The sequence below is a fragment of the Tarenaya hassleriana genome, unplaced genomic scaffold, assembly GCF_000463585.1.
Source record: "Tarenaya hassleriana unplaced genomic scaffold, ASM46358v1 Cleome32, whole genome shotgun sequence".
Lineage (NCBI taxonomy): Eukaryota > Viridiplantae > Streptophyta > Magnoliopsida > Brassicales > Cleomaceae > Tarenaya > Tarenaya hassleriana.
In genome coordinates this window covers 1,036,289-1,053,560 of record NW_010966372.1, presented here as the reverse complement: position 1 = coordinate 1,053,560, position 17,272 = coordinate 1,036,289, and the positions used below count along the sequence as shown (strand labels likewise).

The following is a 17,272-nucleotide window of genomic DNA, read 5'->3' as shown; positions in this document are numbered from 1 at the left end:
AGGGAAAGAAATTTACTAATTTCAATCTTCTGGAGGAAAGGGTGTTTGGTCTTTGACATCATTGGAGGTATGCGCCTGCAAGTTGCCTTGGTACTTGCTAGACACATTTGGTGAAATATTCTTTCTAAATGAAATTCTTGTTGAATTGACCAAAGGATTTCTTCTCCCTACCTTCCACATTCTGTTTGTATTGTTTGCTGTAAGCTTTCTCCTTTGCTTTGGGCAGTCGGCTTTTTCTCAATGTTCAATTGTGTGCGCATAGAACTGAAGTCCTGTTAATCTGTATTATCTTTAGACCAATCAATTTATTTGTTTTTTCATCTGAAACCATTGTTGTCATTATTTTTTAAATGGAGATGCATAGGCCTCTAATTGTAACATCCGAAACATGAAAAATGAAAATTATCATTTTGAGAAGATCTGTCTCGTGCTCGAGGATGCTCTTTGGCTTTTCACTCAGGAAATCTTTGAAATTTGGTCAAGATGCTACAGTGAAAAGCAAGCTCCTAGAATGTAAAATGCAGGTTACGTATGCATTAAAAGTTCAATAGGAAAGACAGTAGTACCTTGAAGATCAACAAGGAAGGCAAAGAGTGAAAGAAATGGCTGGGAATTCATGAATATAAGTTCGTTCTCGACTGCACAGAGCATGGATAAAAGGTTAGTAATCATATCCGCAAAAGATTGAATCTTCAACGTTTGCTTTAGCTTTTTGGTTGCCCTTATCGATGTTTAATAGTTGGCTGTGGCTTCTTGAGGAAAATTCTTTCAGTTTCCTACAGTTTTCATGAAGAATGTTAGGGTTTTGGGAATCCTTGTCCATTTTCTCGACCGTTCTTGATGGTAGGATTTAGATGTTGAAAACAGCCAAATAGATTCTTCTTTGTTTCTGGGTCTTACAGAAATTGATGGTTTGTATTTTCCAACTTTATGTGGTGCTCAACTCAGAGCCTTTGTGAAGGCCTTTTTGTTTCTTTATGTCTTGTGTTCAGAAATGGTCTGTGAATTTACTCTTTGAGCATAGGGTCATAACAGAGAGGAAATGCTTTTGATAAGGATCACTTGTCATGCATCAGAAGATTAGAAACAGACGTGTGTATTAATTGCATTATACACGTATCTTAGTAAAGCTTCTGCAGCAGATTTACATAAAGCTAGATGCAATCTGCCTCCTTATTGTCAACTTAGAAATGAACTCTGGAGCTGATAAGTCTTTATGGAAAGGAAACATCTTTGTGGCAATCTGAAACTGGCAAGAAAACTAGCATGGGAACAACTGCCTGGGTTGTCCACTAAACCTTCCTCGAACTGCTGTTACCTCGCTCATCACAACTTCATTAATCAAGTCCTTGAAAATCATTCTCTCAATGTCTAATACTATTGCTGGAGTTTCTCCTTCGAAATCTCTCCAGCTCATGCCTTGAACTTGCAGGTCTTCCCATATGATATCTTCATCATTGTCCAAGCTACATTTCGAGTTGTTAGCTTGCAACCGATCAATCTCTGAACACAGAGTTTGCAGAAGGTATTTTCCTCGTGATCTTTTCTCCATAAGTGGGCTTGATTTTATGAGTGGCTTGATGCAACCTTCTGCTACAAATATTTGGACTAGGATTTCATTGACAGTGTCAAATACGAATTTCCTTCTGATTTTCTCAGCATTGTTTATCTGACCGATTCCTTTACCTCCGTGTCCATCTTGTAGAATGCTGTCACTTACGTGATTTTGTTCCAGGACGAAGAATAGGTTGGGGTTGATTGGAAGGCGTGATTGGTGCAACTGAATGCTTATCATGCTGTATTCTAGATCTCTCAGGAACCCTGAAGCTAACAGTATCTCTGAGATGTACTTGTGATCGGCGTTTTTTGTGTCACATGTGAATGCAACTTCATCAGTGAAGCACTCAAAAAGTTCAGAATCTGTATATGTTACCCTTCGATTATTTTCAGGCAGCACAGAGGATCTTCTCAAGCTAGTAGACGTCTGACTTGTATCTTCCTTTACCCATTCGGCTTCTTCAGAATTTAGAATATCATCCTCTGTGGCAAGAGAAAATAGGAAAGGAGTTAGCAGAATGCTGGTTTGGCTCATGTAAGTAAAAAGGAGATTAGAACATCAAACAGATCAATCCATGTTTTCCATCTGTATTTTCTTTGAGTTTATTAATGAATCACCATATACATGAAGTGTGATTCGCCAACCATTTTATAGTATTTAGCAATATGTTACAATTCTAATTGGTTGCATCTATTTGTCAGTTCTGGCAAAGAGGTATCGTTATGAGAGTTTAGTGCCTCACCTTTAAAGACAGTGGACACCTTCCTGACAGGGGATGGTGAATCATCTTCATAGAAGGCTACATCGAGAACTGAAACTGGGCTTGGTTGCTCCAACGTAACCTTCACAGGTTTTAGCAGGGGTATGTCTGGACTCTGAGGAGCGCAAATAAGGAGTTAATTATGGTATTATCAGATTACTTGTGAAGTGAATAAGAAGACGTGAGAGAGAAAATGCATACCCTTTGTTTTGGCGTGTGCATGTGCTGCTCTGAGATGTCACATGGCCTCTCAAACCTGTATCTGCTTGTAACCTCAATGTCTGCATTTGAGAATGAGCTTGTGTTGCTGTCAGATCTTAGCGATCTTGCATCGTTTTGGTGACTTAGACTTCTCAGGTCACTGCTTGCATCGCTCAACCGGTCATCGGATTGCAACAGATTACAAGACTTTGTCCCTTGTTTTCTTCTCGGTGAGGGTACCTCTGTCTGCTGCCTACCGAGCCGCCTCTGGGTCTTGCTTGCCTCTGATGTGGGAGTTGTGGGCCGAGACTGCCTTTCAAATCCAAGCTTCTTTTGTTGCAATCTAGGGCTGACACTATTTTGGTTCCTGCCTGACTTGGCCATGGCACTCTTTGGAGAGCAAGACTCCACCGAAGTTTGCTTTGATCGTAGTGATCTGCTCCTAGTATTCTTAACTGTGGAATCAAGTTGGCCTTTGTAGAACCCCGGCCTTGGGGTTAGATCCATGGCCGTTTGCTTCCCCTGAAAACCCTTTCGGATTTGTCTGGAGTTGCCAACCTGGAGATTTGGTAATGCGACATTCTGTGGCAGTGCAGATGCTAAATTGCCCGACTTTTTAAGAACTTGAGCAGGTTTCATTACAACAATTGAAGATCTGATTTCCATCGATGGGCTTGTTGCTACTGTAACAGCTGGTGTTGGCTGCTGAGGTCTTTGAACAAGACTGGATCCATTGCTTGTCAGCATGGTCGAACTCAGAGTATCATCTTTTCTGCCATCGATTAACTGGTGTGTCTTCTCCATTGCTTCAAGTATTTGTTTAAGAGCTCTGAGGTCTTTTCCTGACTTTTCGAACTTCAGCTGCGTCAATCTCTTCTGAATTTCACCATACACTGTCAGTGCGGAGTCGGCTGTGGGGCTGTCCACCTGCTTCCATGGAGCTGGTTCCATTGGAAATTTAGAAGCAGGAGTCATTTTCTTGATTGAATCTGCACCTCTTGATTTATGCCGTGCTGCTTCCACATGGGAAGGCCTTGGAGAATCACAAAAGTGGTTTTGTCTGTTGTTATAAGCCGTAACCGATGGTCCTGACAAGCAATCATGCTCGCTTGCAGTAGTAACTGGGAGGACTTCCAAACCCATCAGCTTGGCAACCACACTCGATGTTGTTCTCCTATGAGTTGCAGGCTCTTGTTGTCCGTTCCTGTCTTCCAGTGAGGAATTTGATCTCATATCGGTTCTAGAACTTCTGAAGGAGTTTGATCTACTGTCTAATGACAACCTCGGAGGTTCTCTCGCTTTTGTTGCCGTCTTATATCCATTGCCTCTCAAATCCCTCTCATCATAAGAGAGCCGAGGACTGTCCTTGAGGTGAGCGACTCGTCTGCCCTCATTCCATTCGATGGAACTCCGAGATGGCGAACGCAAGGGTTCTTTGAGAAGAGACACACTAGCCCTGGCTGTGTTGGGCTGCTGAGGAGGGAAAGCTTCATCTTTGGCTCTCGTGTCTCTGTGAATGGAGCCTTTCACCAGCTCCCTAAGGTCACAATGCGTGAGACTGCACCAACGAGGAGACCCATTGGGTGGTTCTCTATTGGAATTCGCGGTGTTGTTGGTCTGAGTCAAAGGCAGAGGGTCAACCTGAGAAGCCGTGCTGACATCTGCAGAGGAGAAGCTGGATGAGCGTGGTGAAGATGAAAACGAGGGTCTCGATGATGATTCAGTGGAGACCCTCTGCTTCTCCTTGGCTGCCTTCTTCTTAGTTTTCTCCTGCAATACCGTAAGTCACGTTTTAGTTACTTCCTGAAACCGACCCTGTTTTCGCTTATCTCTCTCCCATTCTCTAGCATGAACTGTTATCTTAGATTCTTACCGTCTCCTTATCAATTGCCAAACTGGTTTCACCGTCTTTATCGCCTGTTTCACCTGCAAAAGACCCATAATATTTTAGTTTCCGCATAATTGTGAGATGGATGTTATGAATATAGAGTTTGCTACATTTTTTGTCTTCCTCTGAAGAGCCAATGGATTTTTTTGGGCTCAACCAACATATAGCAAATGTGTTTGTTCTGATATCATGTTGAAAATTACAGGTAATTCGGCAGAGGCTCTCACAGTCTGGGTATCATGGAATCTTGTCCCAAATTAGTGGTAAGTCTTCGATGTGCCGAATTCTTATCTCTTTGCATCAGCTTCCGACAAGCTGTGTTTATGGTCCTGTCCAACTACTTTGGTTCTAGGTGGTCCTAAACCTTCGTCTAGGATTTAGTCAGATCTATTTTATTGTGAGAAAACCACTGTTATGCCTGACAGCCTGAGCTATAACGTCTGCAAGTTTGCGGGATTAAAAAGCAAATCCAAACGAGCCTTCGAGCTTGTTTTGTTTACTTGTTACCAATCTCAGTTCTTGTTCATGCCGCTTTATACAAAACTTGCAAAAATGGCTTTGACACAGAAGATTAAGAGTATAACAGCACCAAAATTCTAAAGCTTGGTGTGTTTTTTTTTTTTGGTAAAAATCAATGAGTTGAAGGTTGAAATGGTGGAAAAAAAAACTTGGATCTTTTATTTCTTTTTTCTGAAGTGTGGTTTGAAAGAGGAGTACCTGGAGGCAGGGTGGTGTTGTGGTCATGGCCGACGACTCGTCTCGCCGGATAATGTTGCCGGTAAAACACATGGAATATTCCGTTCATACACCCAATCTGTTTGTGCAGATTAGGGTTTTCATCAGACAGGTTGTACAGAAGCTTTGCAGACATCTTCTTCTTCTCTTCTGGGTGTTCCTCTGACCAGAACAAATCTGCTCTCAGATGGGGGGACACAACACAACTAATCAAATCTCAGACTCCCTGATCTTGCATCACCAGGTGTTTGTTCTTTCTCTATTCTGGTTCCTTTATCAGACGAAGAACAAGAGCATAGATGAGGGAAGAGGACAAAAACCCGGCACTTTCACAGAGTTGGGTTGTTGTAGAATTACGACCAGACAGAGAGATTAAGCTCTGTATAGGTTCTGCGACTGTCTCTTGTAGGTTCCTTGAAGAAGAAAGGAGAATGGAAAAGGAAAAGGAAAAAGAAAATGAACGAACTCTGGTTTTGTTTCTTTTCTTTGAGGAGGCTTCTCTTTTGGAAAGGCAAAGCTGCAACTATCAAGGAGCCTTTGATAAGAATATATAACATTGGTATGTATCCCATCCATCTGCACATGTTCTCATGTATACGTGTGTATCTGTAGATTATACACATGTACGTATGAGAATGTATTTTGTTTAACTTTTTATGAATAAAATTGTATTTATGACAACCTCTGAAAATCTGCTGGGGAATAATGAAAGCACAATCCTTTTTTTTTTTTAATTTCTTTTTCATAAACCCATCACACAAAAATAAAAACAGTATAGGGTAAAACCCAGAGTTTATGATTTTCTATTCATGGATAAATGTAAGAATGGATCTATAATGTGATGTTTTTGGATTTGATTTCATTTTGTGTGAATTGCGTCCTTGGACCGGATCTGATTAGAACAATTTTTTTTTTATTTTAAAATTTTGGGTTCAATAATCCAAAAGTTAATTTATAGGTGTCAGTGAATGTACAATAAATGAAAAAAAGAAAATATAAAAAGTTATAGATTTTATCTGACAGAGTTTCCATGTGGACAAAATAATGTGGGTGGGGTCTCCAAGTTCTTGGTGCCCCTTTTACATTTGCATGTGGAGTTTGTCAGAGACAGGCAGACAGCAAGAATGGAAATACAAAATTAACATTTATAAATAAAATATTAGAGTTTTGTTATTCAGAAAATAATTAATAAACATATTGATATTAAAAAAAATCAAGAGAAAAAAGTGGATAAAAGTCATATGAAGATTGGAGGTGGTGGGTCTTGCAAGGAATTTGTTCAGAAAGGATAATCTTTAATTACTGACAAGGAAATAATATCTTTTTTTAGTCATATAATTACTGACTAGAGAAAATGCATAATTTATTCTGATAATTTTAATTTCGGACAAATTGTTTTCAAGATAAAGAGTAAGGAGCAAAGAAGTGTCTTGTCTGTCTATGTTACACACTATAACGGATGTGGGTAATGTCTTGATTCATGGAATGACTTTTTGATCTCTTTTTCAATGCGGTTTTCAAGTATCTTTGTTTTTTATTTTTTATTTTTCACTTTTCATGTTCTAATTTAATTTAGAGTTTTTCAGTGGGGTTTTCATAGTGTTACCCATCCGACTTTTGGTCAATATATATTATAACTGAAACCATATTTTAAAAAATCTTTATTACTAATTGGAACTTAAAGTTTCGGTCGGATTCTATAAAACTAGAGGTCGGTTTGTAACGACTTTGGATGTGAAATAGAATAAAAAGAACAAAGGAATTTGACTTATACAAATGTTACTTATAATATAATAAAATGTTGGGTTATTTATTTATTTATTTTTGTTGGTATAATGTCCTCAGATTAGATGTACTAATCATAAAGTTTTGGGGGCATATCACGTGCCTTGTTCCATGGGCGGACCTAGAGAAATATTTAGAAGGGGGCACAATCTAATTTTAATATTTTATATGGGGGCATTTAGCAAATATATTTAAAATTTTATAAATTTTATAAATAAACTTAATATGTTTTTATGAAATCACTGGGGGCACGTGCCCCCATTCCTCTTGTCTTGCGTCCGCCCCTGTGTTCAACTATGTGCTGTGAACAAGGTGGGGTTGTGATTTGTTTAATTATTCATTTATTTAAATGTTTTCGTGTTTTGTATTATTTTTTTAAAAAAATTTGCTAAGTGATAAATAAATGTAATTGATTTCCTTAGCCTATGAAAGTACCGAGGAATATACTTACACATGAGTGTAGGTTGGATTTTCAAATCATGTAATCGTATCTATACTTCCATCATCATAATTCACAACGCGCTTTAGTTTTTTTTTTTTTTAAAAATTCTGTATCGCCTTATCTTATTGATTCGTAATTTTTGAACAAATAATCATTTTTGTATTATATATATATATATATATATATATCCATGAATTAATGTGAAATATATGATAATGTATTGGAATGTGAATGAAAAACACAAGGTGGGAATGAATGAACAGATGAATTTCAAGTTAAGATAGGAACAAAGGGAACAAAATCACATGATGCATGCAAAATGGCTTTGGAGGAGGAGCTTTTGGTAAATTGGTAGGGAACCAACTATGCAAAAAAAAAAAAAAAAAAAAACCCTCCTTTTTTTTTTCCTATCAAATGTGTTTGATACTTTTACACTAAGTTCCAAAGGTCAATTTAATTCAATTATTGGCACATGATCCCACTTATCACCCACCCTTTCAACATTTGTTTAATTACATCATTAATTTCTGTGGGGGCACTCCCTCCTTGAGTTTTGCCCAAGCCAAAATCATATATATATGTATGTATACACACTCACACATACATATCTGTGTGTATATATATATTTATGTTGCTACTCAATGAAGGGATATATTTTCCATAAGGAGCGAATGATTTTATACAAGGAGGTAAGTCAAAATTCCTTGCTTACAACCGTATATGGTACTTTAATTAACCAATATGGAATTATATTTATTTCATAACATGGATATACTTTTTTTTTATATTTGATTTTCACGAAATGGTAACTTGTATTTGAAGTACATGAGTGATATATAGACGATGATATACCCAAATAGGAGAGGTCGACAAGAGGGGAAAAGTGGAAAAAACACACAAAATAACCAAAGCAAAGGCTCATATATTATATTATAAGACAAGTATTTAATTATCATATGCACATGGCAATTTGGTACGTCGTTTAAGCTTAGATTCCTAGACCATATTATAATAAGATTTATTTATTTTATTTGTGGTTATTAAACAATACAATCACTTTGATATATATATATATATATATGAATCCTAAGGCGCCCATTTGCTCGCCATTAACGAAGATATTCAAATAAATCAACACTACAAATATATTTGAAAAGTTCTATTTCTGTGTGGGAGTTATAAATCATAATCATGATTAAAACTATTTCATATCTCGATTTATACACGAACGTGTTTGAGATTTCGAATATATATATATATATATATATATATATATATATATATATTCGAATTGTTCGATCTCCCAAGTTCATGTACCTCGGAGCTTGGTCAGTTTCTCTCTCTCTATTTATTGTTTCTTTTGTTTTGGGTAACTATTTTTTTTTCAATTTTTTATGAATGGAATAATAATAATAATAATAATAATAATAATAATAATAATAATAATAATAATAATAATAATAATAATAATAATAATAATAATAATAATAATAATAATAATAATAATAATGTAAAAATCAGTGAAAAATGGGGATGAAGGAAGGGGTATGGGAACTATGTAAGCATCATCATATGCTTCACTGCCCAAAAAGATGCAAGTGGAAATTATGGCCCAATTCCTTTTTATTAACCTTTAAATTCATTTATTTATTACATATACATATATGCTTCAATTATATGCGAAAATGACAGAAACCTTGATATTTCTAGCAATAAAAGATCATCTCATTCACCAGTTTTAAATTTTGGATGTTTATTACTACATGATATATATAAATTTTTTTCTTAAAAAAAAAAGGAAAGAAGGGGGGGAAATGAAAAGAGCGTGAAGGAAGGAAATGATGATGAAGTCACATGTCATTTGCCATCTCTCAACGTCACTGAAATCTTCAAATGAGTCAACGAGGAAATCTCGTCCGTAGGATGATGATGACCATCACCACCTCTTTTGTCAGAAATATATATATATATATATATATATTCGAATATATAATGAAAGATCAAGAGTACATACACATAAAAGTTGCAATTTTTTTTTTTATAAATACAAAAAAAAGTAATCATTTCACGAATTCTTTCGGGCTTTCCTTATTTAGATTTAACATTGCTCGCGGATTCGTTGGACCGACCAATGAGGATATGAATAAGGCCCAAACATAGAAATCAAAAGCCCAACTTATTCACTCTCGAAGGCCCAACTAAGGCCCATTTTTAATACCCAAAAATGGAATCTCACAGCTTTTTTAGATTTTGATACTTCTTGATTCTTAAAAGAGCATCTTCTTACCCCTATGTCCTATCCATGATGCGACCAAAACACACACATATACATATATATATATAAATACGCAACATATACAGATGGATAAGCTCATATCCAACCAGATTGAAGTTAATAAAAAAGGGTAGTTAAATCAGTTTTAAAACCAAAACTTCTGTTTAATACTAAAATCATTAAATATGAAATCAACGGATCCACCAAACAACTAACCCCACACGTGCCTCCCATTACTTCCACGCCCTCTCTCACCACACATTCTCTCTCTCTCTCTTACAACCATGCACGCATACATACATATGACATATATGTATATATATATATATGTATGTGTGCGTGTGTATAGGCCTGTATTTCCTTTTGTGGCCCATAAGAGAAGAAGACGAACAAGAAAAGGAAAAAAAAACAGGGAAGATGGGGCGAGGAGTGAGTGCCGGTGGAGGCCAGAGCTCTCTGGGATATCTCTTTGGATCCGGTGAAGCTCCTTCCAAGTCATCCTCCTCCGCCGCCGCTGCTGCTGCCGGAACAGCCGCCGCCGCACGTGGCAATTCAAAGGCGGAGGAGAAGCAGATTCCGGCAGGTGTGAGGGGGAGTCCCAACAATTACTTGCGGTCAGAAGGACAAAACTGTGGCAACTTCCTCACGGTACGAATCAATGGCATATACATTACATTAAGATGTCTGCCGTCTGCGTATGAACGAATGAAAGAAAAGTGGTGATACCAATTTGTCGTGTCTGAACAGGACCGGCCATCTACCAAGGTTCATGCTGCTCCTGGTGGTGGATCTTCTCTAGGTTACCTGTTCGGAGGCGGTTCTGCTCCTGAGAAATGAGCCTCCGACTCCCATCCAATAAACGTAGAAAGAATGTGAACCATCACCAAGAAATTGTGTCCTTTCTCTGTGTTGGATCCCAAACAATGTCTCAGAGAAACTCTGCATTGTCTGTTCTCTTGAGTTTGTGTTCTTTGAAAGCCTGTATCTTGACTGCGCTCATTGTATCTGTACTGCATCAAGACGGTATTTTCCGAAAGCCCATTTCCTGGAAACAACCAAATCATGTTCCTGATCTGAATATGGATCATTGAAGATTGAATTCAAACGAATTAAACAATCAAAACAAGCTCTGAATGCCAATAAGCATAATCAATGAATGCAAGCGTTCAAGACTTTGATGTTATGCGTGACGAAAAGATCAACCAAAACTGAAAATTCTGCATTTCGTGGGTTCAAAGCTTCAAGTTTGGACATTGCAACACTCAAGCATCTTTACCCCTCGAAGAAAAATTATAGCTTTTAGGACTAAATCCAGAAAACAAGTATAAATCAGAAAGCATTTCGGAAACCCAGAAGAATCTCTGTCATAGTCAAAGCGTTATATCTGTGATGCAGAAACAATGGAACTCAGTATAAACAATGCCTTCACATGGATCAAACAAAAACCCAGGAATTTTCATCGCAGTGACAGAGATAAACGGAAGGATGGGTATGAAAAAGACGAACTTGATTGTATTGTCGGTGCCGAGACGGATCCAGTAAACAACGTGCGGTATCGACGAATGCGTCATCCATCAGGAGATTTGCGTGTGTGTGAGAGAGAGAGCTGCCACTTCAGATCTCCGATCTGCGACCCGGCGGAGAACGGCGGGGGAAGATCGTGGCTCGAAGTGGCGCAGAAAAAACGTATCTTTACGAGAGATGCGACTCCAAATTGATCCTGACCGTCAAATTTTATACGCTTCTTTCGATGCAAAGACAGCCGTCCGATGCAGCTGGTTATAATTTTTCACCGTTTACGATTGACTGGATCTGGACCGGGACGGTTCTGCTGGTGGTGGAGAAGAAATAGAATTTAGGGTTTTATCTTCAGAGGCAGTTGGAGAGCGGAGAGGGGAGAGAAAGAGAGCGCAACAATGACGACCATTGTTCCCACCTCCGAGGAAGATCCGGCGCTCGCCGTCGTCCGCTTCACCTCCGAGCTCGCTTGGGCCGACGCCGGTCCCGAGGTACCACCTTTTTTTTTCTGGACCATGGTCATGTACATTTGCGTGCGTTTATGTTCTGTCGGTGTTTATGTTTTGAATCTCGATGCCTCTGTTCTGTTGCTCTGGATATTTACGTGGAAAATTTGGAATTTTTAGCCAATGGGCGGCTTGAGTTCTGAATTTGGTCTGTTAGATGTCATTTTGGTTGTGTTTTGACGTATTGGAGTTTGATTCACCTGGTTCTTCTACTTTATTTTGAATTTTTGATGTACTTATTTATTTATTTATTTTCTCGGCTATATTAGATGTTTTGGATTAAAAATTTGTGATATTTCAGGATCCTGTTGCATTTGATCATTCCATCATGCAGTTTTCTATTCTCCACCTGATATTGTTCTAGTTGAACTAGTTTTCAAGTGTTCTTCCGGGATGGTGGAAGATTAGTACTATAACTACTAAAAACATTACTCTTTGTGATTTTCTGTTGTTGCATTGTTCAAAGCTTCGGTGAGATGCTGCATTGTTATATATGGATTGCATTAGGAACTTCCTTCCCTTGCTTAGGTTGCGGAGCCGCAAGTTACCAGGCTATCCCGAGAGGCTCAGGATTCTATAGTAGCAGGCAGGTGGCTGGATTTGGCCATGCTAACGCTAACTTCAGCCGATTTGGTATCGGCCAAGATTTCTGAGCGGGTGTTGGATTCTTTTAAATGTAATTTCATGATATTTGCACTTTGTTCAGATCTCGAGTGTGTGTACACCATAATTTGCAGTCTTGTCAAGAAAGTGGAAAACCCTGATGAAGCCCTTGTGATGGCCAAAGCTATATCATCAAAGATCGCTCAGCAGCCAAATGATAGAGCCTCATCGCTTTTGAAGATGTACGCTTTGTATGATTCTTTTGAGCATACATGCTAATTGTTAAATCATGTATTATCTGTCTCTCATTGGCTGTTTGATCTTCTACAGCATTTTCAATCTCTAGATAACCTACTTTCCCACCCATATGCTCGCTTCAAGGTGTACGTGAAAGCTCTTGAGCTGGCAGTCAGCTGGAAGGTTACTGAATATTTACTGCCTTCTTTTAAGAAGATTGACAGCTTCTTGAACGAGTGGAACATTGACCTGAAAGACCAGAGAGAACTCTTTCTCACGATTGCAAATGTACATAGAGAAAATAAAAGGAAATTGCAAAAAGGATTCCAGTCTACTCTTTCAGTTAAGAATTTGCTCATTGGGTTTTTATGGATGTTGCTGCATGGCAAGAAGAATCCTTCAAGTTCCTAACCAGCTATCTGGCAACTTTCTCCAATGATGATTCCCAAGTCCTGGCTGAGGCCAAGGAAGACGCTGTGCGTGCTGTTCTGAATTTGTCACGGGTCCTGGTATATTTCAGGTATCATACTATGTTAAGCTGGCATTTATCTTTATTTCTATGGATGTTGATTCGACTTGTTAGTTATTTCTAATATTTAAGGCATTTGCTACTGCTTTTTCTTCACCGTGCTAATTTATTGGAAATCGATCCACGTTCCTGGACTGCAGTGTGATTTATTGGGCATGGCAGCTGTAGCACAACTGGAGAAGGATGCTAAATTTGCGCCAGTTTACCAGTTACTGAAGATCTTTCTTACGCAGAGGCTGGATGCATACCTTGAATTCCAAAATGCAAACTCAGGATTTCTGCAAACCTATGGTACTATTGTAAAGCTGTTGCTGTGTAACACGATATGCTTATTAATCCTTCATCTTTTGGAGAAGTATTGAGCGCACTAAGGCATGTATGGTGTGAAGGTCTTGTTGATGAAGACTGTGTAGTGAAGATGAGATTGATGCCACTTGTGGACTTGGCCTCTGCTGAATCTGGAAAAGTTCTGTACGCTCTCATCAAGGATACTCTACGGGTAAACTTTCCTTCTTGTACTGGACATACTTTATAATAACTGTCTTTCTCGTTGTTAGTGTTGCCATCTTGCAGATAAATGAGGATGAGGTTGAGTTGTGGGTGGTTAAGGCAGCAACTGCAAAATTGATGGATTGTAAGATGGACCAGATGAACCAAGTCGTACTTGTGAGACAAGTGCTATGTGCTTCTCTCTGTAAAAAGTCACATTTTCTAGTAGACTTTTGTGTGTGTAAACTGCACATTGATCCTTGGATAAAGTTATAGCTCACAAGAAGGGATTCAGATCCACATGGAACACTTTTGGCTGTTTCTGTTATCCGAGTTTTATATACTTAAAGTCTTTGTTCATGTTGCTGTCTTTCAGCCGCTGCGCTGAGCGTATATTTGGGCAAAAGGAGTGGCAATCTCTTCGGACAAAGCTCACAATTTGGCGGGTAAATACAAATTTCTGTGTAAATCTTCACGTCAGTGAGAAATGAATGCATTTGTCCGCCAGTAGCAACAGGAAGGGGATATTCTGCCTCAGTTTGCTGTTTCCCTTTGTGTTGCATAGGATAATTTTGCCAAAGTCATCGGCACAATTCAAGCTAACAAGATAATCGAGGACGGGTCTCAGGCATCAGCCGCTGCTGCAACTCAGGGATTGATGGTTGGTTAAAGCTAAAGCCAGCCTCGGTTGGAAATCTTCATCGAAAAAGCTCTCAGTTCTGACTCACTACTAAAGTTTTGTAATGCTAAAGCCCCTTTTTTATATTGGTTGCAGAGTTTTTTACCTTGTTTCCGGCTTCTTTCTCTTTCCTAAACTATGGTGGGACTTTGTAATACACTTTTGCTTGGAACACAGTACTGTTTAGATGAAGTATTGAGTTACAGAAGAAGCTTTTGGAAGGTAGGAAATAGGAAGTTAACGTAAACTTAGTGTTGAGGGAGATGTTTTGTGTCAGAAGTTGACTTGTGGCCTGTCCCCAGATTATGATGATTCGGTTTTGTCCGGATGGGACTTTGTAGTACGTTTTGGAATCAAGAACGCCGACAACAGAGTCAGCTTCAGATCAATGAAATCATTGATTCAGCCACGCAACATTAACATGTTACCGCATTCGATCAAAAGACAGTTGAGATGTTGTACTCGGACAAGAGCCTCTTAACACGTTGGTTGCCATTGCTTCAAGAAATGGGAAACAAATACAGAAATGAAAAAGAAACAACAGAGATATCTATACATATAAAACGTTGCTGTTGTAATTGTGAATCTAAAAATGAGAATGCAACAACCAGTAGGTGAACAAAATCTTCAGGAAACCTGAGAACTCGTTCAAGCTTTTCTATTTTGAATTCATAAATAGCATTCAAGCTTCATCCAGCCAAGAACCCCTTATCCCAGTTTTATCTTTCAACGGTTTCTGGATTCAATATCAACAGACGATATCACAGGAAATGAGGCTTTCCATCTCGGGTTTCTTCTTCTTCTTCTTCTTCTTCTTCTCAGTGTTCATCTATTGTACATGTGAGTCCCTTAGATTTCAGTCTTTACGCTCACGCTGGAAAACCCGTTTTCTGAACATTTCTTTCGAGGCGAAAAGTGGGTAACTTTGCTTCTGTTTTCTGATTGATAGCCGCATATGATCCACTGGATCCTAATGGAAACGTTACAATCAAATGGGATGTCATGTCCTGGACGCCAGACGGCTATGTGGTAAGTCTCTGGTGCAAATTTGCTTCTTTTTTTTCGAGTCTTGTTTATTCAGCTGCTAACACTAATATATGGGAGTCGCAGGCTGTAGTAGCGATGAACAACTTCCAAATGTATCGGCACATACCAAACCCGGGATGGACATTGGGGTGGACATGGGCAAAGAAAGAAGTGATCTGGTCCATGGTGGGTGCACAAACAACTGAACAGGGTGACTGCTCAAAGTTCAAAGGGAACGTACCTCATTGCTGCAAGAAAACTCCCACACTTGTCGACCTTCTTCCCGGTGTTCCTTACAACCAACAGTTCTCAAACTGTTGCAAAGGTGGTGTTGTGGCTGCGTGGGGACAGGACCCATCTGCTTCTGTTTCTCAGTTTCAGGTCAGTGTTGGTCTGGCCGGCACTTCGAACAAGACTGTCAAACTTCCGAAGAACTTCACTTTGCTCGGTCCCGGCCTCGGTTACACTTGCGGTCCTGCCAAAATCGTGCCTTCAACTATTTTTCTCACTCCCGACAAGCGGAGAAAAACACAGGCCTTGAGTGAGCAACTTCAGACTTGGGTTTATTTCAGTTCGTTACACTTACAGATCAGGCTGATTGTTCAAGTTTTCTCTTTTCTGCAGTGACATGGAACGTTACATGCACATACTCGCAGTTTCTGGCAAGAAAGCATCCGAGCTGTTGCGTCTCCTTCTCGTCCTTCTACAACGACACCATAACTCCTTGCCCTTCTTGTGCCTGCGGTTGCGAGAGCAAAAAGGGCTGCGTCAAGTGAGCAAAGCGACAATCACTCTACTCGAAAACTATATTCAGATCGCCAAAACATAAACCCTTTTACCTGACGAGATCGGTATCGGTATATATTTGCAGGAGTGATTCAAAGATTCTAAGCGTGAAGGGTATCAACACTCCGAGAAAAGACAATGCTCCATTGCTTCAGTGCACGCACCACATGTGCCCGGTTAGAGTTCACTGGCACGTAAAAGTTAACTACAAAGACTACTGGCGTGTGAAGATAGCCGTCACGAATTTCAACTACCGGATGAACTTTTCTCTGTGGACCCTCGCCATCCAACACCCGAACCTCAACAACGTCACTCAAGTTTTCAGCTTTGATTACAAGCCACTCGTCCCTTACGAATCCATAAGTAGATCAGTCTCCGTTCATATCTTTCTTGTAAAGATGCATTTTCTGATTGATCCGGTGAAATTGCAGACGACACGGGAATGTTCTATGGGATGAAATACTACAACGATCTGCTGATGGAAGCGGGGCCTTTCGGAAACGTTCAGTCAGAGGTTCTCCTCCAGAAAGACAGGAACACTTTCACTTTCAAGCAAGGCTGGGCCTTTCCAAGGAAAGTTTACTTCAATGGCGATGAGTGCATGTTGCCCCCACCAGACACGTACCCCTTCTTACCAAACTCCGCGCATGGAAACCTGTCTTCTCTCTGGACACTGCCACTTGCTCTTCTTCTTCTCCTCCTTCTGATCTCCATCTGGTGATTCTGAAGCCAAACCCAGACAGAATCTGTTATGTACATTTTTTTTTTTGGGGGGGGGGGGGGGAGAAAACAAAACAGGGGTTTTTTAAGAGAGAGGTAAAAGTTACCGGTAACTCAATCGGCGTCCGATCTTGGAACTTTTTTCCAGTAAAAGTAGGAAAATTCTCGAGGCAATTACCTGAATTCAGATGCGATTCGATAAAGATAATTCGTGGGTTATAGCTAGGTTACTGCGACATCATTTGGGTTTGTTGCATTGCTAGTGTAAATGTTCATTTTTTTTTTTGGGGGGGGGGGGGCAGAAATCAAAACATGGGTTTTGTAAGAGAGATGTTGACAGATTCGTGATCTCTGTCCCAAATCTCTTGTGCTTTGTATACTCACCTCAAGAAATGGAGATATACTGACACAAGATTAACAGAGGGAAAAGGCAACACGTATAGGGATCTTTACAACCCAAACTTGGGAGGATGTTCCAAAGAATCTATTTCTTTCTTTCTCAAGTGTAACGTTTTAGGACAAAAATACAGCCTTT

The 17,272-nt window shown here is 39.4% G+C and overlaps 4 protein-coding genes and 1 pseudogene across 4 annotated transcripts in view; 4 read left to right on the top strand and 1 right to left on the bottom strand.

Annotated features, from left to right (window-relative positions):
• The window catches only part of LOC104820993 (transcription initiation factor TFIID subunit 8-like), a 2,971-nt gene extending 2,051 nt beyond the window's left edge, over positions 1–920 (top strand). Inside the window, exon 3 of the mRNA XM_010551690.1 lies at positions 3–920. The gene's annotated coding sequence lies outside the window, so the exon portion shown is untranslated. The remainder of the gene's footprint in view (positions 1–2) is intronic.
• A 114-nt stretch (positions 921–1,034) lies between these two features.
• On the bottom strand, positions 1,035–5,849 carry LOC104820992 (protein LONGIFOLIA 1-like). The gene is made up of 5 exons (XM_010551689.2): positions 5,125–5,849; positions 4,393–4,445; positions 2,520–4,289; positions 2,301–2,433; positions 1,035–2,040 (listed from the first exon to the last, which is right to left on the bottom strand). Exons 1-5 carry the CDS (start codon positions 5,276–5,278, stop codon positions 1,262–1,264), a joined length of 2,889 nt encoding a protein of 962 aa, XP_010549991.1. The 5' UTR covers positions 5,279–5,849; the 3' UTR covers positions 1,035–1,261.
• Positions 5,850–9,996: 4,147 nt separating this feature from the next.
• LOC104820990 (protein SPIRAL1-like 2) lies at positions 9,997–10,680 on the top strand. The gene is made up of 2 exons (XM_010551688.2): positions 9,997–10,292; positions 10,392–10,680. The coding sequence occupies exons 1-2, from the start codon at positions 10,062–10,064 to the stop codon at positions 10,479–10,481; spliced, it is 321 nt and encodes a 106-aa protein (XP_010549990.1). The 5' UTR covers positions 9,997–10,061; the 3' UTR covers positions 10,482–10,680.
• An 866-nt stretch (positions 10,681–11,546) lies between these two features.
• Positions 11,547–14,397, top strand: LOC104820991 (annotated as a pseudogene).
• A 396-nt stretch (positions 14,398–14,793) lies between these two features.
• LOC104820989 (COBRA-like protein 4) lies at positions 14,794–16,817 on the top strand. Its single transcript, XM_010551687.1, has 6 exons — positions 14,794–15,045; positions 15,155–15,234; positions 15,316–15,772; positions 15,856–16,003; positions 16,103–16,380; positions 16,449–16,817. The coding sequence occupies exons 1-6, from the start codon at positions 14,976–14,978 to the stop codon at positions 16,736–16,738; spliced, it is 1,323 nt and encodes a 440-aa protein (XP_010549989.1). The 5' UTR covers positions 14,794–14,975; the 3' UTR covers positions 16,739–16,817.
• The last annotated feature ends 455 nt before the right edge of the window (positions 16,818–17,272 follow it).